This window comes from Suricata suricatta, chromosome 6 (assembly GCF_006229205.1).
Source record: "Suricata suricatta isolate VVHF042 chromosome 6, meerkat_22Aug2017_6uvM2_HiC, whole genome shotgun sequence".
NCBI classification, from domain to species: domain Eukaryota; kingdom Metazoa; phylum Chordata; class Mammalia; order Carnivora; family Herpestidae; genus Suricata; species Suricata suricatta.
Genome location: NC_043705.1, coordinates 55,425,974 through 55,450,309, shown reverse-complemented (window position 1 = coordinate 55,450,309; position 24,336 = coordinate 55,425,974). Strand labels below are relative to the sequence as shown.

The 24,336-nt window shown below is 34.5% G+C and overlaps 1 protein-coding gene across 1 annotated transcript in view; it reads right to left on the bottom strand.

Annotated features, from left to right (window-relative positions):
• Nucleotides 1-1,801: 1,801 nt before the first annotated feature.
• The window catches only part of SCAMP1 (secretory carrier membrane protein 1), a 119,299-nt gene continuing 96,764 nt past the window's right edge, over nt 1,802-24,336 (bottom strand). Inside the window, exons 7-9 of the mRNA XM_029942472.1 lie at nt 22,341-22,442; nt 18,487-18,604; nt 1,802-5,589 (exon numbers count right to left, since the gene is read on the bottom strand). Coding sequence (XP_029798332.1) covers nt 5,425-5,589; nt 18,487-18,604; nt 22,341-22,442 — 385 coding nt within the window. The 3' untranslated portion in view covers nt 1,802-5,424. The remainder of the gene's footprint in view (nt 5,590-18,486; nt 18,605-22,340; nt 22,443-24,336) is intronic.

The window sequence follows — 24,336 nt, the reverse complement described above, 5'->3', positions numbered from 1 at the left end:
CCCTCAATTAATTTAAATAAATAAATAAAATTCTCCTTTTACAAGTAATAGGAAATCAAGTCAAGATAGCTCAGAGAAACATAGATAAGAATATTACTGAAATAATGGGATGGAACACGGGTGAACTATTGGGCCTCATACCGGAAGTGGAAAGCTATTAAAGTATTTTTCACATGCTTCATCCTACTTATGCATTTTTGTCATTTAATGAGACCAACATAAGTCTGCTATGGTTAGATGACATTTTGTACCAATGTGACATTCAGGGGCTCAACGAACGAGGCTTGTGAGAACCAAATAACCATTCCTAAAGGACCTACTACGAGAATGTTTAAAGGAAAACTTTTCACTTTCAGGATAAAAGTTGTCTTCCTCAAAAATTAATAGAAACTATATATGAACCAAATTTTAATATTTACTGGTATCAAATTATGAGCAACTTTATCTTTTGCCAATATTTTCTATAATTTCTATTGAAATGTATATTAATTTTATAAATTAAAAAAGTTTATTTTAGAAGCTAAACTATCAGGCCATTATGATGTAATTCTCAAAGAGGGAACATAGGATTAAAAAATCCACAATGTTTATATCCCTTACTTTGATAAAAATGTAAGCATGCATAGAAAAAGAATGGAAAATACAATAAACCATTAGCAGTGATATTCCTAGGTGATAGAAATAGATTATTTTTTTCCTCATTTATCATTTCCCATATTTTCTGATTCTTCTCTACCAGGTATATATGACTTTCAAACTAGAAAAATCTACTTTGAGGAAGGTACATCCCCAGTGGACTGAGTTTTGTGTAGACTTTAATATTGCACGAATTACTATAATGACCAGACAGAAGAGTGATTTTGGCTGAAGAAATAGCTGAAGAATATTACAAACTACCAACAGTAGCAACTACTCACAACTCTTATTTATCTTGAGAATCACTGGCCTACAAAACATTAAATGAGGGCTGAAGGAATTCTAAGATTATATATAATAATTTAAAAAATAAAATTGGCATGCTATGATTCTACAAATTATAACTGTTTAAATATAGAGAAAATATTTAAAGTAATTTGATCTAAGTATATAAAACATTACTAGGTTGAAGAGGATTAACAATTTTCTGTCCTATTAGAGAAAAAGATAAAATGGATTTTAGTGGCAGCAAAGTTTTCACTATACCATCAGCCAGGTAAACCAGAAATATATAAGCTGAAAAATAAATCAAGATTTATATAAATATAAAAATTTAACACTCACTACATTGCTACAAGGTGGCTCAATCTTGCCATTTGAAAACATAAACAGTGCTAATGAAAATTCTACAGGTTGGAGGCTTTTTATCAAAACCACAAAGTTAAACTGTAAATATGAAACCCACAGAAAGGGTAATAAGAACAGTAGAAAAGAATCTTTCCCTATTTTCCTAGAACTGAAAATTATTTGAAGATATCTAAATTGAAGATATCTATTTATATATTGTAGGTTAGCGGCAATGTCTAGCTTAGCAAATTTCTATAGATATCTTTCTAGCTCTCTATATACTGTGACAAAGCCCTAAAATGAGGTTTAAAAACACCCATCAATACAAAAAGCATGCTGTTTGGCAAAATGTATCTTCAAGTTCTAGTGGAAAGACTTCACTTCCATAATATTTACCCACTGAGATACAAATTTTTAGTTTAATAAACAAGTATTTAAAGCAACTCAGATGTTTTAAAATATATTATTCCACTCTATATTTATACTGTGGTACTTGAAAATCTATCAAAGTAAGGCATTTTTTATATTTAACCATCAATTATTTTTACATTAACCATTTTTATTTAACTTGAAAAGGTCTTAATTACATGGAATCAAAAAATCCCTCTAAACATATTCCTTAAGGGAAAAATAGAAGGAAATACATTGCAATGGTGTCTGATAGCCGTGGTAATTCTAACAGGGGAAAATATGTGCAAAACTATAACAAACTCTATATATAAACAGTCTAAACAGATTTTTACCAATAAAGATACAAAATTAAATGCTATTACGTGAGCATTTCCAGAAAAAGATCTAGCAGTAACTGTAAAAGCATTATCCTAGTACAAATAAGTTACAGAAAATAAACTCAATTTAACATAAATCTCCTCTAAAACGTGAACCATATATTACCTCAACATGATTTATAGAAGACGATATATCCAATGAAACTCCAAACTCACTTTTTAGGGAACACCCAGAAAATTGAAAATGTTGTTCTTATTTTAACATGTATTTCTCAGAATAAGAGTCACTATGAACATTTTAGATTTTTACATCCACCTTAGATAATCAAGTGAAAAATCCAACAATACACAAATAGGTACTTTCATCAGCGCATAAAACAAAGATACCTAGGTTAGGAAACAACACAAGTTCAATCTAATCAATACTAGTACAGAGGCATCCATTTTAACCCACAAGGAAAAACCTGAGCCACAAAACAGGGTTTCCATTTTGAATCTTACTAACTTCTAGATAGTACATGTATTTTGACCTTAAAGTGATCAAAATATGAGCGAAGTTCATGTTCCACCACCTAAAAGTTCTCATGCAACAAAAAAAAATTGTCATTTTATGTTGCTGAGAGTTTTTAACAAAGTCTTTTGTTATTTATTTTTTCAGCACATGTTAGAATTATACAGAGATTCTTTAAAAATCAAATGTGAAATGTCTATATACATTACACTGACAGCATAATCTCTACCTCTAAATTGCTATATGCGTTTAAAATTAGACAAACTAACATCCAGTAAACAGCATTTTATTTTATGACACTCTGTGTTAATACAATAAATATACAAAACTCCCAAACCACTGAAAACATGCAACATTAGAGGGACAGATGGAGGGCATTTATATAGAACCATGACACTCATCATGATGGCAGCGCAGGTTTACTCAATGACAAAATATACAAACGTCCCTAGATAAATAATCCAAGTCCCAAATTATAATCACTGAGCAATGATTTTCCAGTGTTCAAATTTTAGTTTGAAGTAAAATAGCCACAACTTAATATTGAACTGAAAAATGACAGGGGGCTTACAACATGAAGACCATTTCATGACTGTGATACTGGGTGGGTCACATTAGCATTAAATATATAACATTAACAAATGCCAGTCTTGTGCTGGAAAATGTGACCATTTACCAACTATTGTTAGGAGAATAGAGAATACAGAACTTAAAGTCCCTATGCCTTATCAAACTGTTAGTATTGCCATCATTTTAATCCACATTTCTGTTTTTAAAAAACAATCTTCTCTCATAAGCTTCTCTTAACTCAAATAACTGGACCTTAAAACATTTTCCCCAACCACACACAAAGAAGGTACTGATGTTTTAGTTATTTGCTATTTAACAATGCTACCTTTGGGGATTTCTATGAAATAGAGATCATTCCTATTCTTGAAAGAAAGTATGTCATTTCAAGTCTCTATATTCATTTGTAGTTAAAAGAAAAAAAAGAAATGGACTTGAGATACAAATTAACGATGAACATATGAGCTCCTGTTGTATTTTGTGGTTAAAGTTCTGAATGTTTGTGAAATACACACTCAGTAAAGCACACTGTGATAAAACAGATTTTCAGTAAGATTAAAGAATCTGAAGAACTTGAACTGGCTTGTTTGACAAAGTAGGAAAACTATTACTAATCAGAAACATTCATGAAAACAGCTTTAAATTCATTTTCTGAATCCTATTTTAATCAGAATAAAAGAAATATCTTCCAAGTATATTACTTCGATAAATCCCAAATAAATAAAATGTAAACACCATCTAGATGGATCCATGTTACCTACTATCAGGCAAAGTTTCCCTTATAAATAGTGAGAACTCATCATCCCACCCACAGTATGAAATTCATTTACCTCCAGATTTGGGGAAAAGAATGCAGGTGGTATTTAACCATTTATACCCATCTGATTCTTTTACAAAAGATCTGCAATCTCAAATAATGTACCCCAAGAGACCATCCTTACTTAACATCAAGCTGAATAAATCCCTACTGATTATTCTGCAATCTTAAGTTAGCTAGTGACTTCCAAAACACAGTATAATGACTTTCAAAGGTCTTTGAGTCATCATTTAATCAGTATTAAAAATGATTCAAAGTTTCAAACCAAGTATATCCTAACAATGAACTCCTAAGCTGCATAGTAACAATTTCAACATGGTCATAGTCATAATTAATACATTTAACTGTAGCTGTATTTTCTTGCTTGGTTCAAGTTATATGCTTTTTCTATTGCTGAAAATTTTTAATGTATTCAGTCTGTGTTAAAAGTTCAAAGACTGAGGTGCATTAGGGCTTCAAGTATATGTGAAATATCAGCATCTTTTTTTTTAATCCCACTACAGATAAGAGGCTAAAAGAAAAATCCCTGAAATACTGTATATTCGTTTTGGACAAGACTTTAATACCTCTGTTAAAAATTACACACACACACACACACACACACACACTCCCCTAGAAAGAGCTGCCAAACACAATCTAAATTCAATTAAAATGAGAATATACGAAAGTTTCCTTACAGTAATATTCTACTATGATACGAATACTGAAAATTAAAAAAAAAAACCCCAACGGTATTATCATCACTACATTCTATTCCATTGATTATCTACCCTTTTTTTGGATAATGCACTGCACATTATGCTCTCATACTACATCCCAAGAAATTTTATTTAAAAGAAACTATTGCAGAATATCTCTTCTTTGATTCTATCAGCAGCTCCGCAATCCTACAACCATAAGCAGTGCAAAAGCCAAAATACTAATTCATTTAAGAAATGTGGTGCCCATGCAAGATCAGAGATTGGTATGAAAATATCAACTACTCTATAAAAATAAAACAAAAAGAAAAGGGTAAAATTTGCATCATCTACTACGAAATGCACACAGGCTCTTCACTGGTGACTAAAACTGCTAAAAAGCAAGCCAATTTTAAAATCCCTAAATCCCTGACGGCCTATTTCTTTCAATATAAATGGGGAAAATGGAATGAAGCATCGCTTAATGCTCCAATATGTTATCCTTAAGCCTAAGATTTTTGAAAGAGTGACTGGAGATAGTACTAAATGCATTTTTAATCATAAGTACCATATTAATTTCAGTGTGTCACCACTGAAATAATTTGCTGAATATTCATCCCCAAAAAAATATGGAGAATATTTATTTAGCATGTGATTTTTTTTTCTGCCAAGGGGCACCAAAATATTAAGAAACTGCTAGGTAAATAAGACAAGGAAGTTTTCTGGTTTTAGCCCATGCACAAGTGAACAGGAAATATACATGCTGTGTGTACTGTGTTTTGAACATAAAAATATTTATAGGATACAGTAACTGGAGAAAAAGTACAGTCAGAAGGTACCAGTGTATTGTTAGAGGGTTCTCTATATCTGGTTACCCTTGAAAGCGTTCTGAGCCGCACTAGTTGCTGCACTTGAAGCTGCATTTGCAGCTGCAGTCTGGACAGTTTTGTTGGACATCACACCTGTTGCAAATTCTTGTTGGGCCTTCTCAAAACTAGCACCTGTTGTGCGGTATAGTCCATGTACCTACGAAGGCACAAAAAAGTGGGACAAGGTAAGTGGTAAACTACACACTCATTTTCAGCAATTCTTCAATTAATCTTGACATTACTCAGAGATAAAAGGACTAGATTCTAGCCATGATTCCTAAGGTCTAGAACATCAGCCACCACACTGACATACAATATTGTATTTAAATATTTTCCTAACAGAGCTTTCTACTTTATCCCCATTGCAGAAGAGACAGTTATGCTTATGCCAAACCAAAAATAATTTTTAAAACTTCTTAACCAATGCAAAAAGCTATGTTTTCTGCTGTACCTACTTTTTAAGATACTACAGAGAATGATTTAAACATAACAAGAGACATTCAGCCATAAATACATTAACTTACTACCTTAGGCAATTTGAAGAGAATAATGGATTATCTATTTCCATGTTGGCTACATATACACCACTAACCCTATTATAATCAAATGATTATCATTTCATCATTTAATATACCAAGCACCTACTTAGGTCTTTAAAGATACTTTGCTCTCCTCTTTCACTCTGTGTACCATTTTGCTTTTCATGTATGGTCAAGTCCTAAAGGATTTACTTTTGGGAGACTCGAGAAAAGGAAAAACCTCTAGGATCTGTCTGCCCATATTGATTTATCACTTAAATTTTGGGGACTTATTTTCAAGAGCAAGGTTCAAAAACACTCTATTAGCATACATTACGAGATGCATAAACTATCAAGTTAACAATATATAACATCAGGCAATTTACATAAATCTGACAAAGGAAAAAAGCAAATTAGAGTATTTACTTATTACATGCCTACAAACTCGGGAGGAAGGGTGAGGAAGAAGAGACAGAAAGGGAACTTGTAACTATACTGTATTTTGATGAGGTCTAAATTAAGCCTACCCAGAATGCAATCAAAGCAGGTTTGGAGGATAGGGACCATTCAGCCACATCAGTCTTTTTCCCAATCCTGAATAAAAACTGATACTTGTGGAGTAAATACAGAATGAAAAGTAAAAAGAGTCAAAGACTTTCAAGTCAAACTTGGATCCTGGGAAGTTGTTTCGACAAGACAGAGAATAGGTAAGATAAGCTGGTTTAGAGGGAAAACGCGATATTAAGTTCTAAGCATTCATACCTACTGTAGGCAGGAGGCAGGTGAAGATTTGGTTTGGAGCTCAAGAGAGGAACAGGTTAGAGACAAGGACTTGAAAAGCAATGGCACATAAATGGTAGCTCCAACTCTGACATAAATGGTCCATGGAGTAGGAAAGAAAGAGTCAAAGATCAAAGTCTGTTAAGATACCAATATTTAAGAGGTACTCACAACAACAAGCAATAATTGAGAGAGGAATGGGCAAAACCAGGGACTTTTTCACAGATGCTAAGGGAAGAAAGCCATGTTAAGGAATGAAGAGCTGCTCAGGGTGGAAGATAAAAATACCCAGAAGGCCCTGAGTTGTTCTGACATAGTGATGAAAGCATATGCCATTTTATAGTGGAATAAAGTGTAAAAAGGTCAGGAAGGAAGGGAGAGCACTGATAAGTACACTTTAGGTAAACCCTAAAATTGTTTTCTTCTAGTACTATAGCACTATATAATTTAATTCCTTTAATACTTTGAGAGGATGATGTGAAAATGACTTTTTCACATGTTGGTTAACTGAACATTGTATTTTATCTCTTTTATATTCATTTTTCTCCAGGGATAATCTTTATGCATTATTCAAGTTTTCTATCATGACACATAAAAATGGTTCCAAACAAAATTACTGATCCCTACTTCTGAATATCAAGGGATCTGGAAAAATTAATCTTCACATTCACACAGTCTGTGAAACTTCATTCTATTACATGATCACTTCCTGTTGTAATTTTGGTCAACATCTTCAAAACCATTTCTTAATGCTGGGAATTTTCAGAATCATAATTATTTTTATTCCCTTTTTAAAACCAATTTTTCTATGCAACATTAAAATACAGATAAATTACTACTCCTATATTCAAGAAAACTATCTCAAAACAATGAATACATATAATTAGGACCAAGAAAATGAAGTTTATTATAGGAATCTAATAAACCTTCTCTAATTTACTAGACGATGTCACAGCACAATATAATTACAGGTTCACTTATCAGTCTCTTCTCCTTTCCCCCCAAGTTTATGGGCATATACTCAACAATTTTGTTCTAACTTGCTTTGTTACTTCCATTTCCAAATTTGTTTTAAATTGAGTGCCTGTTGTTACATATTCATAGGCTTCATATTTAATAACTTAAATATGTCATGCACAGCCCCACAGAGCAGGAAGGCAAAATAAAAGTATGAATAGCACACATTTCTCAGTAGTCCAAATCAATATAGATTCAGAGAGCCACCTAGAGGGAAGAGACTACCCGTATGTATTCAGTGCATAATGCTCAAATACTGTATGAAATCCATTACACCCATGGGTAAAGGAGGATTCTTTTTATCAGTACTCCAGCAACATAAAAGACTAATAATAAGGATTACCATCTCAAAAACCTCATCAATTTCTTGCCATGTTTCATAGTGTTATCTATTGATAGGTCATATTCCTTATGACATCAGGGACAAAGCTTTAAGGCAAAATATTACAATTAAAAAAAACTAAACAGGGGCACCTGGGTGGCTCAGTCGGTTGAGTGTCCAACTTCGGCTCGGGTCATGACCTCACAGTTCGTGGGTTCAAGCCCCACGTCAGGCTCTGTGCTGACAGCTCAGAGCCTGGAGCCTGCTTCAGATTCTGTGTCTCCCTCTCTGCCCCTCCCCTGCTCATGATCTGTCTCTGTCTCTCAAAAATAAATAAATGTTACAAAAAATTTTTAAAAAAAGAACTAAATAACTAAAATGCTTTCCATCTCTTCTAGTTGAGAACCTCGTTAACCTAAATATCTAGTTCTAGGAGTAACACAGAAAGAACAGTAGATTTGCTATCTACTGATTCCACAACTTTCTGCCTGGCTGGTCATCACTCAAAACCTCAAGTTTACTTCCCATGAAACAAGATTATTTGTTGTCCCATCTGTCTCCCACATTTTTCCTAAGGGTCAAGTGAGAAGTATGTAAATGTGTACTCTAGTAAAAAAACTGATTTTTAAGTATCTGGAGAAGGGTCACAGCCAAGATGCAGCTCCAGAACGGTACGCTGCTTCTCCAGAACCAAGGTGTATACTGTGGTGGTACACGACACAAAAAAAATTGTATACTATGGAAATTAAAGACCCATGATACTTTAAACAAAATAATCCAAACGTATTTCTATTAAAGCTTACAGAATGTGATTTCAAGAAATGATGCTCTTATTAATATAAAATGCCTGTTACATAAAAATAACTTTTTTTTAAAACCTAGGAAAAAACAATTTTTTGAAATTTTTATTCTGGTTTTGAGGTTTTTTAAGAAAAACTTATGGATCTCTTAGCCTAATGTTATCAATTAAACATTTCCTATAAACTATCTGCAAACTGCCCGTAGATCTGGGTCAGATACCTCTTTTGGCACCTCTTCAATTACCAGTCTAGTTTCACACTATTGAAATCCTGTCCACCCTTTGTGGCCCGTCTCCGATACCACTGTCCTCTTTCCACCTGACCTAGCTGGGCTCTCCCTGTGGTGAGCACCTCCAATTCTCTGTACATCTCTTAGCGATGTACAGTGTGCCTTTTCTTTTGCAGGGTTTATCTATATGTCTTACACCCCATGTGCTTTTGATTCCTTGAGGGGAAGAGCTAATTTCCACTCATTATTATATCACCTATAAGATACAGTGACTTGCTGGGGTATGTGGCTAGCTTACTCAGTAGAGCATGCAACTTTTGATCTTGGGGTCATGAGTTCAAGTCCCACAGTGGGTGTAAAGCTTACTTAAAAAAAAAAAAAGACATAGTAACTTGCAGTAGAGGCCACTGAATAATTAATTACTTGTTTCTTTATTTGTTAGGGATTAAACAAATGGCTCAAAATGATCCTAATAAAAAAAAAAAGTTACCAAAGAGGTACAATACTAATTTAACAGACTGTATCTATGTTGCAAAGTAAATTGCTTAGTTTGCAATTACCTTCATAGGCTATTTTAAAAGTGAACATACTAGGGAACACTAACATACCACGTACATCAACAGATAGATCATTCAGGCAGAAAATCAATCAAGGAAGCTGTGGCTTTGAAGGACACATAGGCTAGATGTACTTAACAGATATATATACAGAACACTACATCCAAAAACAGCAGGACACACATTCTTTTCAAGTAAACAGAGAATATTCTCCAGGACAGATGACATATTAGGTCATAAAACAAGCTTCAATAAATTTAAGAATACCGAAATTATATTATCTTTTTTAATCCACAATGGTATTAAATTACAAATCAATTACAAGAAAAGAACTGGAAACACACACACACACACACACACACACACACACACACACAAATACATGAAGGCTAAACAACATGCTACCAATCAACGAATAGGTCAACAAAAAAAACAGAGGAAATTAAAAAAATATATTCACACAAATGAAAATGGAAACCCAACAGCTCAACATCTTTGAGACATAGCAAAAGAATATCTATGAAAAGCCTATCTCAAGGAAACAAGAAAACTTTCAATCTAACCTTACACCTAAAGGCACTAAAAAATAAGGTTCAAAGTTAGTAGAAATAATAAAGGAAATAAAACATCAGACTGGAAATAGACAAAAAAATTTATTGAAACTAAGCACTGGTTCTTTGCAAAGATAAAAATGTTAAATCTTTACCAGAACTATCAAACAAAAAAGAGGGCTCAAATAAATAAAATCGGAAATAAAAGATGACAAATTACAACCAATACCACAGAAATACAAAGGATTATAAGACACTACTATGAAAAATTATACTCCAACAAACTAAACAATCTAAATGAAATGGATAAATTCCTAAAAACAATCATCCAAGACTAAATCAGGAAGAAAGAAAATCTGATCAGACTGATTACTAGTAATGAAAATGAATCAATAATTTTTTTGAAACTCCCAAAAAACAAAAGTTGAGGACCAGATGACTTCACAAGTGAATTCTACCAAACATTTAAAGAAGAGCTAATGCCTATTCTTCTCAAACTAATCCAAAAAATTGAAGAGAAGAAGTGCTTCCAAATTCATTCTATGAGGTATTAGTCTGATACCAAAACCAAAGATACTACAAAAAAAGAAAATTACAGGCCAATAATCCTGATGAACCAGATGCAAAAATCCTAAAAAAAATTAGCAAACCAAATTGAATAATATATTAAAAGGATCATTCACCATGATCAAGTGAAATTTATTCCAGAGATGAGAGATGATTCAGTATCTACAAATCAATCAACATAATATACCAGATTAGCAAAATCACACGATTTTATCTTCAGATAAAAATGTAACAGATGCAGAGAAACCACTTCACAAATTTGAACATCCATTCATGACAAAAACTCTCAAGAAAGTGGATATTTAGAAAGTGGATATAGTCAACATAATAAAGGCCATATATGACAAACAGAGCTAACATACTTAGTGCTGAAAAGCTAAAAGCTTTTCCTCTACAATGAGGTACAAGACAAGGGTGTCCACTCTCGCATTTTTAATTCAAAGTCTTAGCCTCAAAAATCAGGCAGGAAAAAAATAAAAGGCATCCACATTATTAAGGAGGAAGTAACTGTCACTATTTGTAGATAACATGATAATAAAATATATTTAGAAAACCCTAAAGACTCCACCAAGAAAACTGTTAGACTAAATCAATTCAGTGAAGTAGCAAGATAGAAAATTAATACACAGAAATCTGTTGCATTTCTATATACTAATAATAAACTAGCAGAAAGAGAAATGAAGAATACAATCTTATTTATAGTTACATCAAAAAAGAAAAAAAGTACTTAGAAATAAACTTAACAAAAAAGGTAAAAGGCTCATCTAGTGAAAACTGTGACAATGATGAAATAAACTGAAAGAAATGGAAAGATATACCATTGTTTATGATTCAAAGAATATTGTTAAAATATGCAAACTATCCAAAGCAATCTACGGATTTAATACCAACAGTATTTTTCTCAGGACTAAGATAATCCTAAAATTCATGCAGAACTTTTTACAAAATACCCCAAATACCAAAGCAATCTTGAAAAAGAAAAGGCTATCACAAGTATCACAATTCCAGATTTCAAACTATGCTACAAAACTATGGTAATCAAAACAGTATGGTGCTGGCACAAAAAGAAACACAGAATAATGGTACACCATACAAAGCCCCCAAATAATTCCATGTTTACATGAATAATTAACCTGTGACAAAAGAGGCAAGAATTTGCACTGAGGAAAGACAGTCTCTTTGATAGTGTTGGGAAGACTGAACAGCTACATCAAAAAATGAAACTGGACCATTTTCTTACACCATGTATAAAAATAAATTAAAAATGGATTAAATACATAACCTGAAGGCATACACTTCTGAAAGAAAACATAGGAAGTAAACTCTTGGACATTAACATTAGCAATATTTTTTGGGTATGTCCCCTGAAGCAAGTGCAACAAAAGCAAAAATAAAACATTAGGGCTACATCCAACTAAAAAGCTTTTTCCCAGTGAAGGAAACCACCAACAAAATGAAAAGGAAACCTACTGAGTAGGAGAACATATCTGCAAATTATATATATAATAAGGGATTAATACCCAAAATGCATTAAGAATCAATACAACTGAATACCCAAAAAAAACACACAATCCAATTAAAAAATTGGCAGAAGAACCTGAAAAGACCTTTTCCCAAAGACAACATTACGACAGCAAACAGCCATGTGAAAAGATGCTCAATATAACTAATCATCAGGGAAATGGAAATCAAAACCACCATGACCTATCACCTCAAACTAGTCAAAATAGCTATCATCAAAAAGGCAAGAAAAAAAAGAGTTGACAAAAATGTAAGGAAAGGAGAACCTTCTTGCACTGTTTGTGGGTATGTAAATTGGTATAGCAACTATGGAAAAACAGTATGGAGGTTTCTCAAGAAAGCAAAAACAGAAGTACCATCTGATAGTCATTCCACTTCTGCGTATTTACCAAGAAAACAAAAACACTAATTTGAAATATACACATGCCTATGTTTCTTGCAGCATTATTTACATTAGCCAAAATATAGAAGAAATTTGAGTATCTGCTGATGAATGGATAAAGAGATGTGAGATACACACACACACACACACACACACAATGCATTATCACTCAGCCAAGAAAAAAAAGAATGACATCTTGCCATCTGCAATAACATGGATGAACCTAGAAGGTATTATGCTAAGTGAAGTAAGTCAGAGGAAGACAAATACCATATGATTTCACTTATATGCAAACTTTAAAAAACCAAATGAGCAAACAACAACAACAACAAGAAAAAAACCTGAAAGAGACTCAGAAATACAGAGAACAAACTGATGGCTGCTGGGGGTGGAAACACACAAGTGGAGGGATGGGCAAAAGAGGGAACGGGGATTAAGAGGTACAAACCTCCAGGTACAAAATCAGTAAGTCAAAGAGAAGTCAAGTACAGTACGGGGAATATAATCAATAATACTGTGTAGCCTTGTATGGTGACAGATGGTAACTATACTTATGGAAAGTATTTCAAAATGTAATTTATAAATGTTGAATTACTATGTTGTACATCTAAAACCAATATAGTACTGTCAACTATAATTCAGTTAATAAAAATATAAAAATTATTTAAAGCAGAAAAATCATGATGTCTCCAACATATTGTTTAACAAATATTATTATGCTTTGAGCACCTGAGTGACTTAATTGGTTACGCATCTCACTCTTGATTTCGGCTTAGGTCATGATCTCACAGTCATAAGATTGAGCCCCACCTCAGGCTCTGTGCTGAGTGTGGAGTCTACTTAAGAGTCTCTCTCTCTCCCTCTCCCTGCTTGCACATGCACATGCTTGCTCTCCTTCTCTGAAAGAAAGAAGGAAGGAAAGAGAGAGAGGGAGGGAGGGAGAGACAGACAGACAGACAGAATCATCTGAAATGGATTTCTAATCAGGAAAATTAGTGTTGGATGATTCAGAGAAAAAGAGAGATGGGCAAAACAAGTATACCTAAATGTCGCGATTAAAAAAAAAAGACATTAAATTATCAGCATTCTGTTCTGCTCTAGATCCAAATAAAGCAAAAAAAAAAAGGGTGGGGGGAGAAGGAAAAAGAAAAAAGAAAAAAGAAGGGGTGAATAACAGTAATATTTTCAAAGACAGTAAAATCGTCATCTTTAACCTAAGATCATTATACTTAAAGATAATTGTATATGTTCACAAAGCATTTCTATAAAACACCATTAATAATACTATGATTGTTTTATTTTCATCATCATCTCCTCATCTCCACTTTGAATCATATACCCAAATTGTATACTCTCACAGAGAAGTATTTTCAGAATAGATATGGTGGAAGTTTTTTAAAAATTCAAGCATTTAGAGAAACCTGTTTTTTTAAGTGAAATTTATTCTAAAATTCTTTTGAAATGCTAAAAGAAAAAAATCACTGTTAGTAATTAGTTTGTTAATGTGAACACAAATGTCCATGAATAGTTTCTTAAATTTTATGGGAAAAATAGTCATTCATAACTAGGTCCCAGAAGGAATACAAATTATGTATATCATCTGTTTATCTCTTCCACACTAAGCCATTCTAGTTCTTATACCAATTAAAAGAAAGGAAATTTTGGATTTCCCTGCTATGCAGTCTCCTGTGACTCATTTATTATTTGACCCATTGAAAATACCTCTCCCTGAGTCCAAAATTATTTCCCAATTCTATTTGTTTACTATACAAAAAAGACCTTTAAAAAATAACTTTTAGAAACAACCTAAGAAAATTAAAGAAACCTCTGAAAGTTAAGAAATGAACTATTCCCTTATCTTTGAAATGACAGATATTCTTACATTTCAATTTTTTCAAATTTCAATTATAAAATGACACTATGGAGAAACAAAGATAGCACAGCACCCATAGTGGGCACTTTATACAGCAATGATTACCTACTCCAATTATGCAAGACTTCAGAAGGCCAACTGAATTCTCGAAACAGTATTCATTATAATTGAAATAAATATATACGACAGAGCATGTTTAGCTGGGTCTGGAAACACGGAATAGCATAATAAAATACAACAATTCTAGAGTCAAATGGTGTGCATGGATAACTTTTGGAGAGCATTAACTGTTTATGAAGAGCCTGACCCCTAGTGGTTAGCAACTATGGCTACATACACACAAAGGAAACGGCCAGTAGTGAGCAAATGTGGAAAAGAAAATTAAAAACCAACCATTTTGTTTAGTTTTGTTTTTTATTTTGAGAGAGAAAGTGAGAAAGCACAAGGGGGTGAGAGGCAGAGAAAGAGACAGAGAATCTCAAGCAGGCGCTGCACTGTAAGCACAGAGCCCAATGCGGACTTGAACCCACCAACAGTGATATCATGACTGGAGCTGAAAGATACAGATGTTTAACCACCTGAGGTACCCAGGTGCCCCCAAAATCAAGTGTTTTTATTGGATCTCAATTTCTATCCAAAGTAAGAGAAATCCTTGCTACTACAAGTATGATATCTGAGTTCAAACTATAGTTCAGCTTTTATTATCCCCATTTATTGTACTTCATAAAAATCATTCAGAAAATCCTCTCATCTAAATTCCTATTTCACAAGACTTAAGTTTAGGAACTTGTATTGCATCGACTGACAGTGGACACATATAAAAAGAGTAAACTGGTAATTTCTTTACCCATGAGGTTAAAAAAAAAAAAAGTCAACCAAAATAGAGTATGCTGCACATTTCCCATATTAATACATTTATTTGGGAAGCAGTCATATTTCTTTTCAATGCCTGGCATACAATAAGCACAATTCTAAAACTTTAACGCATTCCATCTTAAAAAACTGTGTTCCTGGGGAAAAGGCTGCAGGTCAAAGACTTAAAAGAGCTGCGCACTGGAGTCAGTGAAACAGCAACTGTAGAATAAATACTTCCTCCACACTCCAAGCACATTAATCATCTGTGCCACACACCCCACCACGATCACTGGTTAAAAGTGCCTCCCCATTCTTCCTTTGGCAGATCTGTAAGTGTTGGTAGTGTTCTACTCTCATCCTACTCCATACCCATTTTTTAAGATTTAAGATTTATTTACATCAGTAAGTCGGTACTTTCCAAGTACAGAAATCCAGCCTAAAGCTCTTTCTTTTGTACCCAACTTATACATCCAAAAGCCTACCATGTATTTATACTTTGATGCCCCAGCATCATTTTAAATTCTCTGGATTTAAAGCTGAAAACAACTTGATGCCCAAATATCTCTTTTTTCTATAATGTATTCTTATTTAAGTAGGCACCATACCCCATGTGGGGCTTGAACTCACAACCCTGAGATTGAGTCACATGCTCTAAGGACTGAGTCAGCCGGGCACCCCAATCCCATCTATCTGTTCTTCCTGTACTCTCTTCTCGAATGACCCACCATCTAAAAACCTGTATGTCATTCTTGGGCCTTCCCTCATCCTCCACTTCTGGGGCCAGGTCCAATCAAACACTACCTGCTCATATTGCCTTGAGTACAGTTACTTCACACCGCTGCTTCCGTAGTTTGCCACCACTACCAACCGGCTTCCTATCTTGCCCCCCCATCTTCATTTCTCCAAGTAGCATATCCCCACCCACAAACGTCAAATCTATTTGAGAACAGTCTTTCTAAAGCTCAAATCAATCAATTCTGTTATTTCTCTTTAAACCACTTCTATGGCTCACCACCACTCTGTGGAGAAGACCCAAACTTAAGTTTTCCTAGTTTACAAGACCCTGCAAAATATAACAAAACTTCTGTGTGTAGTCTCATCTTTTCCTGTTGTTCACCAACAACACATCGCGTTTCTTCCTGCCCAATTCATGTACCAACCTGATTTCCCATCCATTCTGAGCTACTTTTAATTCCCTGACTATGCCATGTTATTTCCTGCAACTAGATATGAAAATGGTATCCCTGCTACCGACTTATGCTCGCCCTTACTCCCTTAGGTAACTCTGGTTCATCATACTATCTCAGCCAAGTAAACACTTCAAAAGGCGCCACTACTTTAAAAGATCTCCAAAGCTTCATTAGGTATCTCTCCTCTGTGATCCCTGTACTTGCCCCAAAACTAGCCACTAAATCACTGCACTGTGGTACCCACTCACTTGTTCGTCCTCCACACCAAAACGTGAGCTCCCTGAGCTCACACACAGTACAGCACTCAGTACATAACACATGAGCATAAGTGGTTGTTTAACAAATGAATTGAACCAAGCCAAACCAAGGTCGAACTCTCAGGTGCCCTCACCACGCAAAGTGTTATTAAATATAAGTTACAGTTATTTCTGTCTTCCTTGTACATATTCTCAAGATACCAGACAGTAAAAAATTAAGAAAAAACTGTTTTGAGGAATTATCTTATTTAAAGTGAGAGTCCCCCCCACAAAATTTCTTTATCATATTAAAGCATAGGTGTTATTCCCAGGGTCTCTATATCATATGCAGTCTACATGTTTGGGACACACATACAGTATCAAAAATATGTAAGACAATAAAACCTTACATACACAAAAACTTTGGTTTCTCTATGTAATGACTTTTTTAAGGCTATGAAAACATTCATGGGAATTTTATAGAAAGAAGTATAACTAAGGTAATTAGGCAGCCACTAAAAATAAAATTCATGTTATAACCCAGCCCAAACCCATCATCAGCTTACTTTATACTCATAATTTCATGTCTTTCCATTTTAAATAACAACAAAATGCACATTCCACACTTTACTTCTATTTATCAATTAGGCAAATATGTTTTATATTCAAAAAGAAAATTAGAGGGGCACCTGGGTGGTTCAGTCAGTGATACAACCGATTTCAGCTCAGGTCATGATCTCAAGGTTTGTGAGTTTGCGCCCCGCCTCCAGCTCTGTGCTGACATCTCAGAGCCTTCTTTGGATTCTGTGTCTCCCTCTGCTCTCTGTCCCTCCCCCACTCACACTCTATTTGTCTCTTTCTCAAAAATAAATAAACCATAAAACAAATTTTTAAACTTAGAATATGTATTTAATTCCAAATTAAAAAAAAACTTTTTTAACGTTTATTCAATTTTGAGAGACGAAGAAAGAGCATGAGCAGGCAACAGGCAGAGAGAGAGGGAGACACAGAGTCCCAAGCAGACTCCAGACTCTGAGCTGTCAGCATAGAGCCTGACACAGGGCTCAAACCCACCAACCACAAGATCATGACCTGAGCTGAAGTCAGATGGGTAACCAACTGGGTCACCCAGGCACCCTAATGCCAAATTTTTTAATTGATATTGACTCTTCATGAAAGAAGACTTGAGTTAACAGGATTTTAAAATATTCCCTTTTTAAAGGAAGTTAAAATTGTGAGGAAATTTAACTATGCATAGCTTCTAACTGTAAAAAGTAGTTCTCAGAGAACATACTTGTGACAAGAGAACAACAAAACAGCTTGACGTTACACTGAATTAATAAGAGCAAAATGGGAGGGACGCCTGGTGGCTCAGTTGTTAAGCTTCTGACTTTGGCTCAGGTCATGATTTCATGGTTTATGTGTTCGAGTCCCACATGAGGCTCTGTGCTGACAGCTCAGACCCTGGACCCTGCTGCGGATTCTGTCTCCCTCTCTGCCCCTCCATTGTTTGCTCGCTCATGCGCTCGCGCTCTCTCTCTCTCTCTCTCTCAAAAGCAAATAAACATTAAAAATAAACTTAAAAGCAAAATGGGAAAATGAGAATTGGCACTTAAGATTAACTATAAAAATTTACAGACGTAAAATGTCACTTACCTTTTTAAACATAACTAGCGAGATGACCGCTGATGCTGTGAAAAGTGCTGCTATGATGATCATCATAATTCCAACAGGAATACTTTGGTTGAGACCAGTAAGGGATGAAATCCAACCACTAAGAAGGAATTTTTAAAAAAGAGTATAATTAGACAAATGAGTTAATGCATGCTTCTTAAAAATAAGGACCAACACATAGAGTACTTATAAGCCACACAATACTCAAGTTCTTCATGTTAACTCATTTAATTATCAAAATAATCCCCTTAGATGCTGTTCAAAAAGAAATTCTTTTTTTTAATGTTTTATTTATTTTTGATACAGAGAGAGACAGAGCATGAGAGGGGGAGGGGCAGAGAGAAGGAGACACAGAACCGGAAGCAGGCTCCAGGCTCTGAGCTAGCTGTCAGCACAGAGCCTGACGCGGGGCTCGAACCCGCAAACGTGAGATCTGACCTGAGCCGAAGTTGGAGGCTTAACCGACTGAGCCACCCAGGCGCCCCAAAAAGAAATTCTTTTTAATGTTTGTTTATTTTTTAGAGACAAAGCATGAATGTGGGAAGGGTAGAGAGAGAGGGAGACACAGAATCTTAAACAGGCTCCAGGCTCTGAGCTGTCAGCACAGAGACCAACGCAGGGCTCGAACTCATGAAATGTAAGATCATGACCTGAGCTGAATTCGGATACTTAACTGACTGAGCCACCCAGGCACTCCACAGAGAGATGCTGTTTTAAATCCCTATTATACACATAAACAACTGAGTCAGAGATATTAAGTAACTTTCTCAGTCATATAGCTAATATATGGCATCATATAAATTCAAATCTAACAGCAACAACAGAGCCTAAAGTGTGTACCACCAGATTTTACTTAAAAAAAAAATTTTTTTTAACATCTATTCATTTTTGAGAGACAGACCAAAGCAGGCTCAAGGCTCTGAGCTGTCAGCACAGAGCCTGATATGGGGCTCGAATGCACAAATCACAAGATCATGACCTGAGCCAAAGTCAGGCACTTAACTGACTGAGTCACCCAGGTGCCCCCAGATTTTACTTTTTAAGTATTGGCGTTATTACTTTAAGTTTATTTTAAATTCCCCTTAGTTATAGAAGAAAATATTTGCAAACCATATATCCAACCAATGATTAGCGTGCAGAATATATGAAGAACTTTCAAAGCTCAACAGAAAAAAAAAATCAATTAGAAAATGGGCAAAAGAAATGAAAAGAGGTTTCATCAAGAGGATATAAAGAGGCAAAAAAATCACATGAAAAGATGTTCACCATCATGAGTCACTGGAGAAATACAACTTAAACCCTCAGTGAGATATTATTATCCATCTATCAAAACAGCTAAAATTTTAAAAAGTAGTAACACCAAATCCTGGCCAGAATGTGGAAGTCAAGTAACTCATACTCTCTTGGTGGCAATGTAAAATGGTACAGTCATCCTAAAAAACAGTTTGTTAGTTTGTTAAAAAAAAATCACTAAACATGGAACTTCCATATGAACCAACAACTATACTCTTGGATGTTTATCACAGAGAAATGAAAACAGATGTTCACGTAAAACCTGCTCACAAATGTTTATAGAGGATTCATTTATAATAGCCTAAAATGAGAAGAGTTGAGTCCTTCAACAGGTGAACGGATAACCAAACTATGGTACAACCACCGTTTTACTCAGGAATGAAAAAGATTCAACTATTGCTACTGATACACACAATGACCTAGATGAATCTCCAGAGAACTATGCTGAGCACAAAAAGACAGAAGTTATATATCCTACGATTCCATTTATATAACTTTTGTTTATTTGTTTGTTTTTTAAGTAGGCTTCATGCCTAGCATGGAGCCCAATGTAGGGCTTGAACTCACAACCCCAAGATCAAGGCACCTAACCAACTGAGCCGCCTAAGTGTCCCCATTTATGTAACATTCTGAAATCACAAAATAACAGAAATGAACAACAGATTCGTATTGCTGGGGTTACTAAGGGGATGAGAGCAAGAGGGAAATCAATGTGGTACAAAAGGGCAACATGAGGGATTCTCCGGAGATGGAAATGTTATCTACTTATCACTGTCAAGATCCTGGTTTTGAAATTATACCATGGCTTTGCAACATGTTCCCCTTGTGGAAAACTGGGTATAGAGTTTTATTTTTATAACTGTGTGAATCTGCAATGATCTCAAAATAAGCAGTTTAATTTTTTGAAAATTTGCTGGATCACATGAGGTTGATCTTAAAACAGGTCACTCTGTATGACTCCCTGCTACCAGTCTCCTGTGCTATTTAGCCACAACACATTCTGTTAGGCTCAATTTTAACGCTTTCTTCTAAATTTGTGCTGAAAAAAACAAAAACAAAAGAAATTACTTAAATTTTGTAAGAATAAAAAAAAAACTTGTGCTGTTAACATTAACAGTATGTTTCTTAAACATTTAAGAGCATTTTAGGGGTGCCTAGGTGGCTCAGTCAGTTACGCGTCTAGCTTCGGCTCAGGTCATGATCTCACGGTCCGTGGGTTCGAGCCCCATATCGGGCTCTGTGCTGACAGCTCAGAGCCTGGAGCCTGCTTCAGATTCTGTGTCTCCCTCTCTCTCTGATCCTCCCCTGCTTGTGCTGTCTCTCTCTGTCTCTCAAAAATAAATAAAAAACATTTAAAAAAATTTTTTTAAGAACATTTTATTTCCCTCATATGCCAAAGACTAAACACACTATTATAAATGATAATGAATGCGACATTTTTTTAAGAATTGATTTAAAGTATCTATATAAATTCTCTGCATGTACACATGCCCATTAGGGGACCCACAAAGCTACTGATAATTGTCTGACTGCCAGTCCCTATTCTGATTCAGTAGTAGCACAATGAATATAAGTCCTCAATATACTGTAGCTACATTTTAGTTTATGTGTATAGTGCAGCAAAGTCGCTTTGTAATGCTATTCTTTTTAAAACTTCAACTGTTTGCAACTCAACTATAATAGAAGAGAGGGAGGGATAATTTTAGAGATGTGTACCCTTCCACCCACTTTTTCATTCAAGGAATGTTTATTCCAAAATGTATGAACAGAGATATAAACCTAATATTATCTCCTAGCTTGAGTCCAAATAGTTTTAGTTTCTGAGGGTCTCCCAGAGTGAGCATTGCAGTGATTCCATTTTTCAAAGACAAGTGTTCACATGCATGTGTTTGTATGGTAACCTGTTTGTACACCTAAAATAGCGCTTTACATGTAATGGGTAGTCTTTTCCTTTAAACCCTCCAAGTTCTTTCCTTTCCCTTCCACAATCCTTGGCCCAGCTCTGACCATTCCTCAGGTTTTTTTTTTTCTTACCCTTCCTTTTAGGTACCTGTTATATATACATTTCATTTAAACTACATACAATATGCTATTTTTAAAAAATGGCAACTGTAGGTGCCTGCAGGCACCTGGGTGGCTCAGTCAGTTAAGCATCAAGCTCTTGGTTTTGGCTCAGGTCATGATGTAACAGTTCATGTGTTTGAGTCCCACATCAGACTCTGTACTAACAGTGTGGAGCCTACTTGGAGTTCTCACTCCCTCTTTCTCTCTCTGCCCCTCCCCTGCTCACTCACCAAATAAACAAACTTTAAAAAAAAAAAAAAAGTCTGTTTCTTGGAAAGAAAAAAGATGGCAACCTAATTTTCAAATAGAATGGTTTGTCCAAAGGTTATGCCTTACACATTTTTTTAATTGCATTTTTTACTATTTTTACTTTTGATAACCTGGATTTTTCTATGTTAACTATTTTTAGGAAGCCAAAAACTATATACAGGTACTACATAAACAGATTAAAACTACAGTAATTAAAATAAATGACTTACCAGTTGCCCCAATTATGAAATCCTGCAGCTTGGAGCACATGAACAGCAAACTGACAAATATAGACGAAGAAGAATACAAAGAATCTGAATGAACTGTCACTCCTTTAAAAGAAAAAAAAAATAAAAAGGAAGAGAAAGAAGAGGAAAATGTCATTTTTCTCAGTACTTTTATATTCACATGAAGAAAGACATGTAAACATTAATAAATAAAAATATTTTTTAAATTACCACTGGCAACCACTTAAGGCTATCATAATATGTATGTGAACCCTTCTTCCAATACTCAAGGACATGGTAACTCCAACCTCATTTTCTGTCCTTCCAATTTTCAAATGTATCACAAACATCATGGCAAAAAGAAACCCTTGTTTTCTTTAAAATTATTAGTTCCACTGAGTTATAATCAACATAAACAGCAAATATTTTAAACACTTTGATAAGGTTTGACATATGTTTATACCCGTGAATTTACTTCAACAAAATAATGACTATTTCCCAAAAGGCTCCTTGTGCACCTGGATAATCCCGCTCTCTTCATTTCATGCACTGCTTTCTGTCATTACAGATTTCATATTTTAGAATTTTACATAAATGGGATCATACAGTATATACTTTTTGTCTGCTTTCTTTTACCTAGCTCAATTATTTTGAGATTCATTTGTGTTGTTGGATGTATCAAGTTCATTCCTTTTCAATGAGTAGTATTCCACTGTATAGATAGACCACAGTCTGTTCATCCATCTACTGATGGACTTTTAAGTTATTTGTAGTTTTTTTTTTTACTATGACAAATAAAGCTGCTATGAACACTCATGTACAAATCTTCATATGAACATAAATTTCCTTTTCTCCTGGGTAAGTACCTAAAAGTAGAACAGATAGATTACCTAAAAGATAGATGTTTAACTTTTTAAGGAACTGCCAAACTGTCATCCAGAGGGGTTATTTCATTTTATAATCTCAGTGGCACTCTGGAGGTATTCCAGTTCTTCTGCATCTCACCAACACTTAGCATAGTCAATTCTTTAAAATTTAGCCATTCTTATAAGTATATAATGCTATCTCATTTAGTTTGAATTTGCATTTTCCTAATAGCTAATGTTGTTAAGCACTTTTTCATCTGCTTTTAGCCATCCATCTATCTTCTGTAGTGAACTGTTCAAATCTTTTTTCAAGGTTTTAACTGTTTTTTCCTCTTATTGTTAGGGGGTTTTTTTTTTTAGTTTGGACATTCCACTCACTTAACAGAATGTTTGGCAGGACTTTCTCCTTCTCTGGCTTGTCTTTTCATTCTTTGTAGGGTGTTTTAAAAGAGTTTTATGAATTCTAATTTATGAATTTGTGGATCTTGATCTTATTGTTTTATCTAAGAAATCTCTGACAAAGCCAAGAACACAAGATTTTTTTGTTTTTACCTCAAAGTTTTATACTTTCAGTTTTGCATTTAAGCCTAGGTTCCCTTTTGAGTTAATTTTTAAAAATATATTATGAGGCATGGATTAAAGCTTTCTTATTTATACAGCATTTCTTTAAAAGGCTATCCTTTCAGCACTACATCACCACTATATCTTTTTAAAAAATCAGTAATGTATATATGGGTGGGTTTATTTCTGGACACTTCTGTTCGACTGTTCTACCTGCCTTCTTTATGTCAGTATCACAATATTATGATTTTTGGCGGTCTTTCATTAAGTCTTCAAATTAAGTGATGCTAGCTCTCCAAATTTCTTGCCCTTTTTCAAAATTGTTTTGGTCATTTCAGGCTTTTACATTTCTATATACCTTTCAGAATCACCTTGTTCAATTCCATAAAAACAACCTGCTGGGTTTGATCACAAATTTTGATCAGAATTGTACTGCATCTACAGATCCATTTTGAGAGAATTCAGATCACAGTAACATCAAATCTTCCACAAACTATTAACAAGGTATACTTCTCCTCTTATATCTTCTACACAGATGAACAAATAATCTGCAAATAGATAGTTTTACTTCT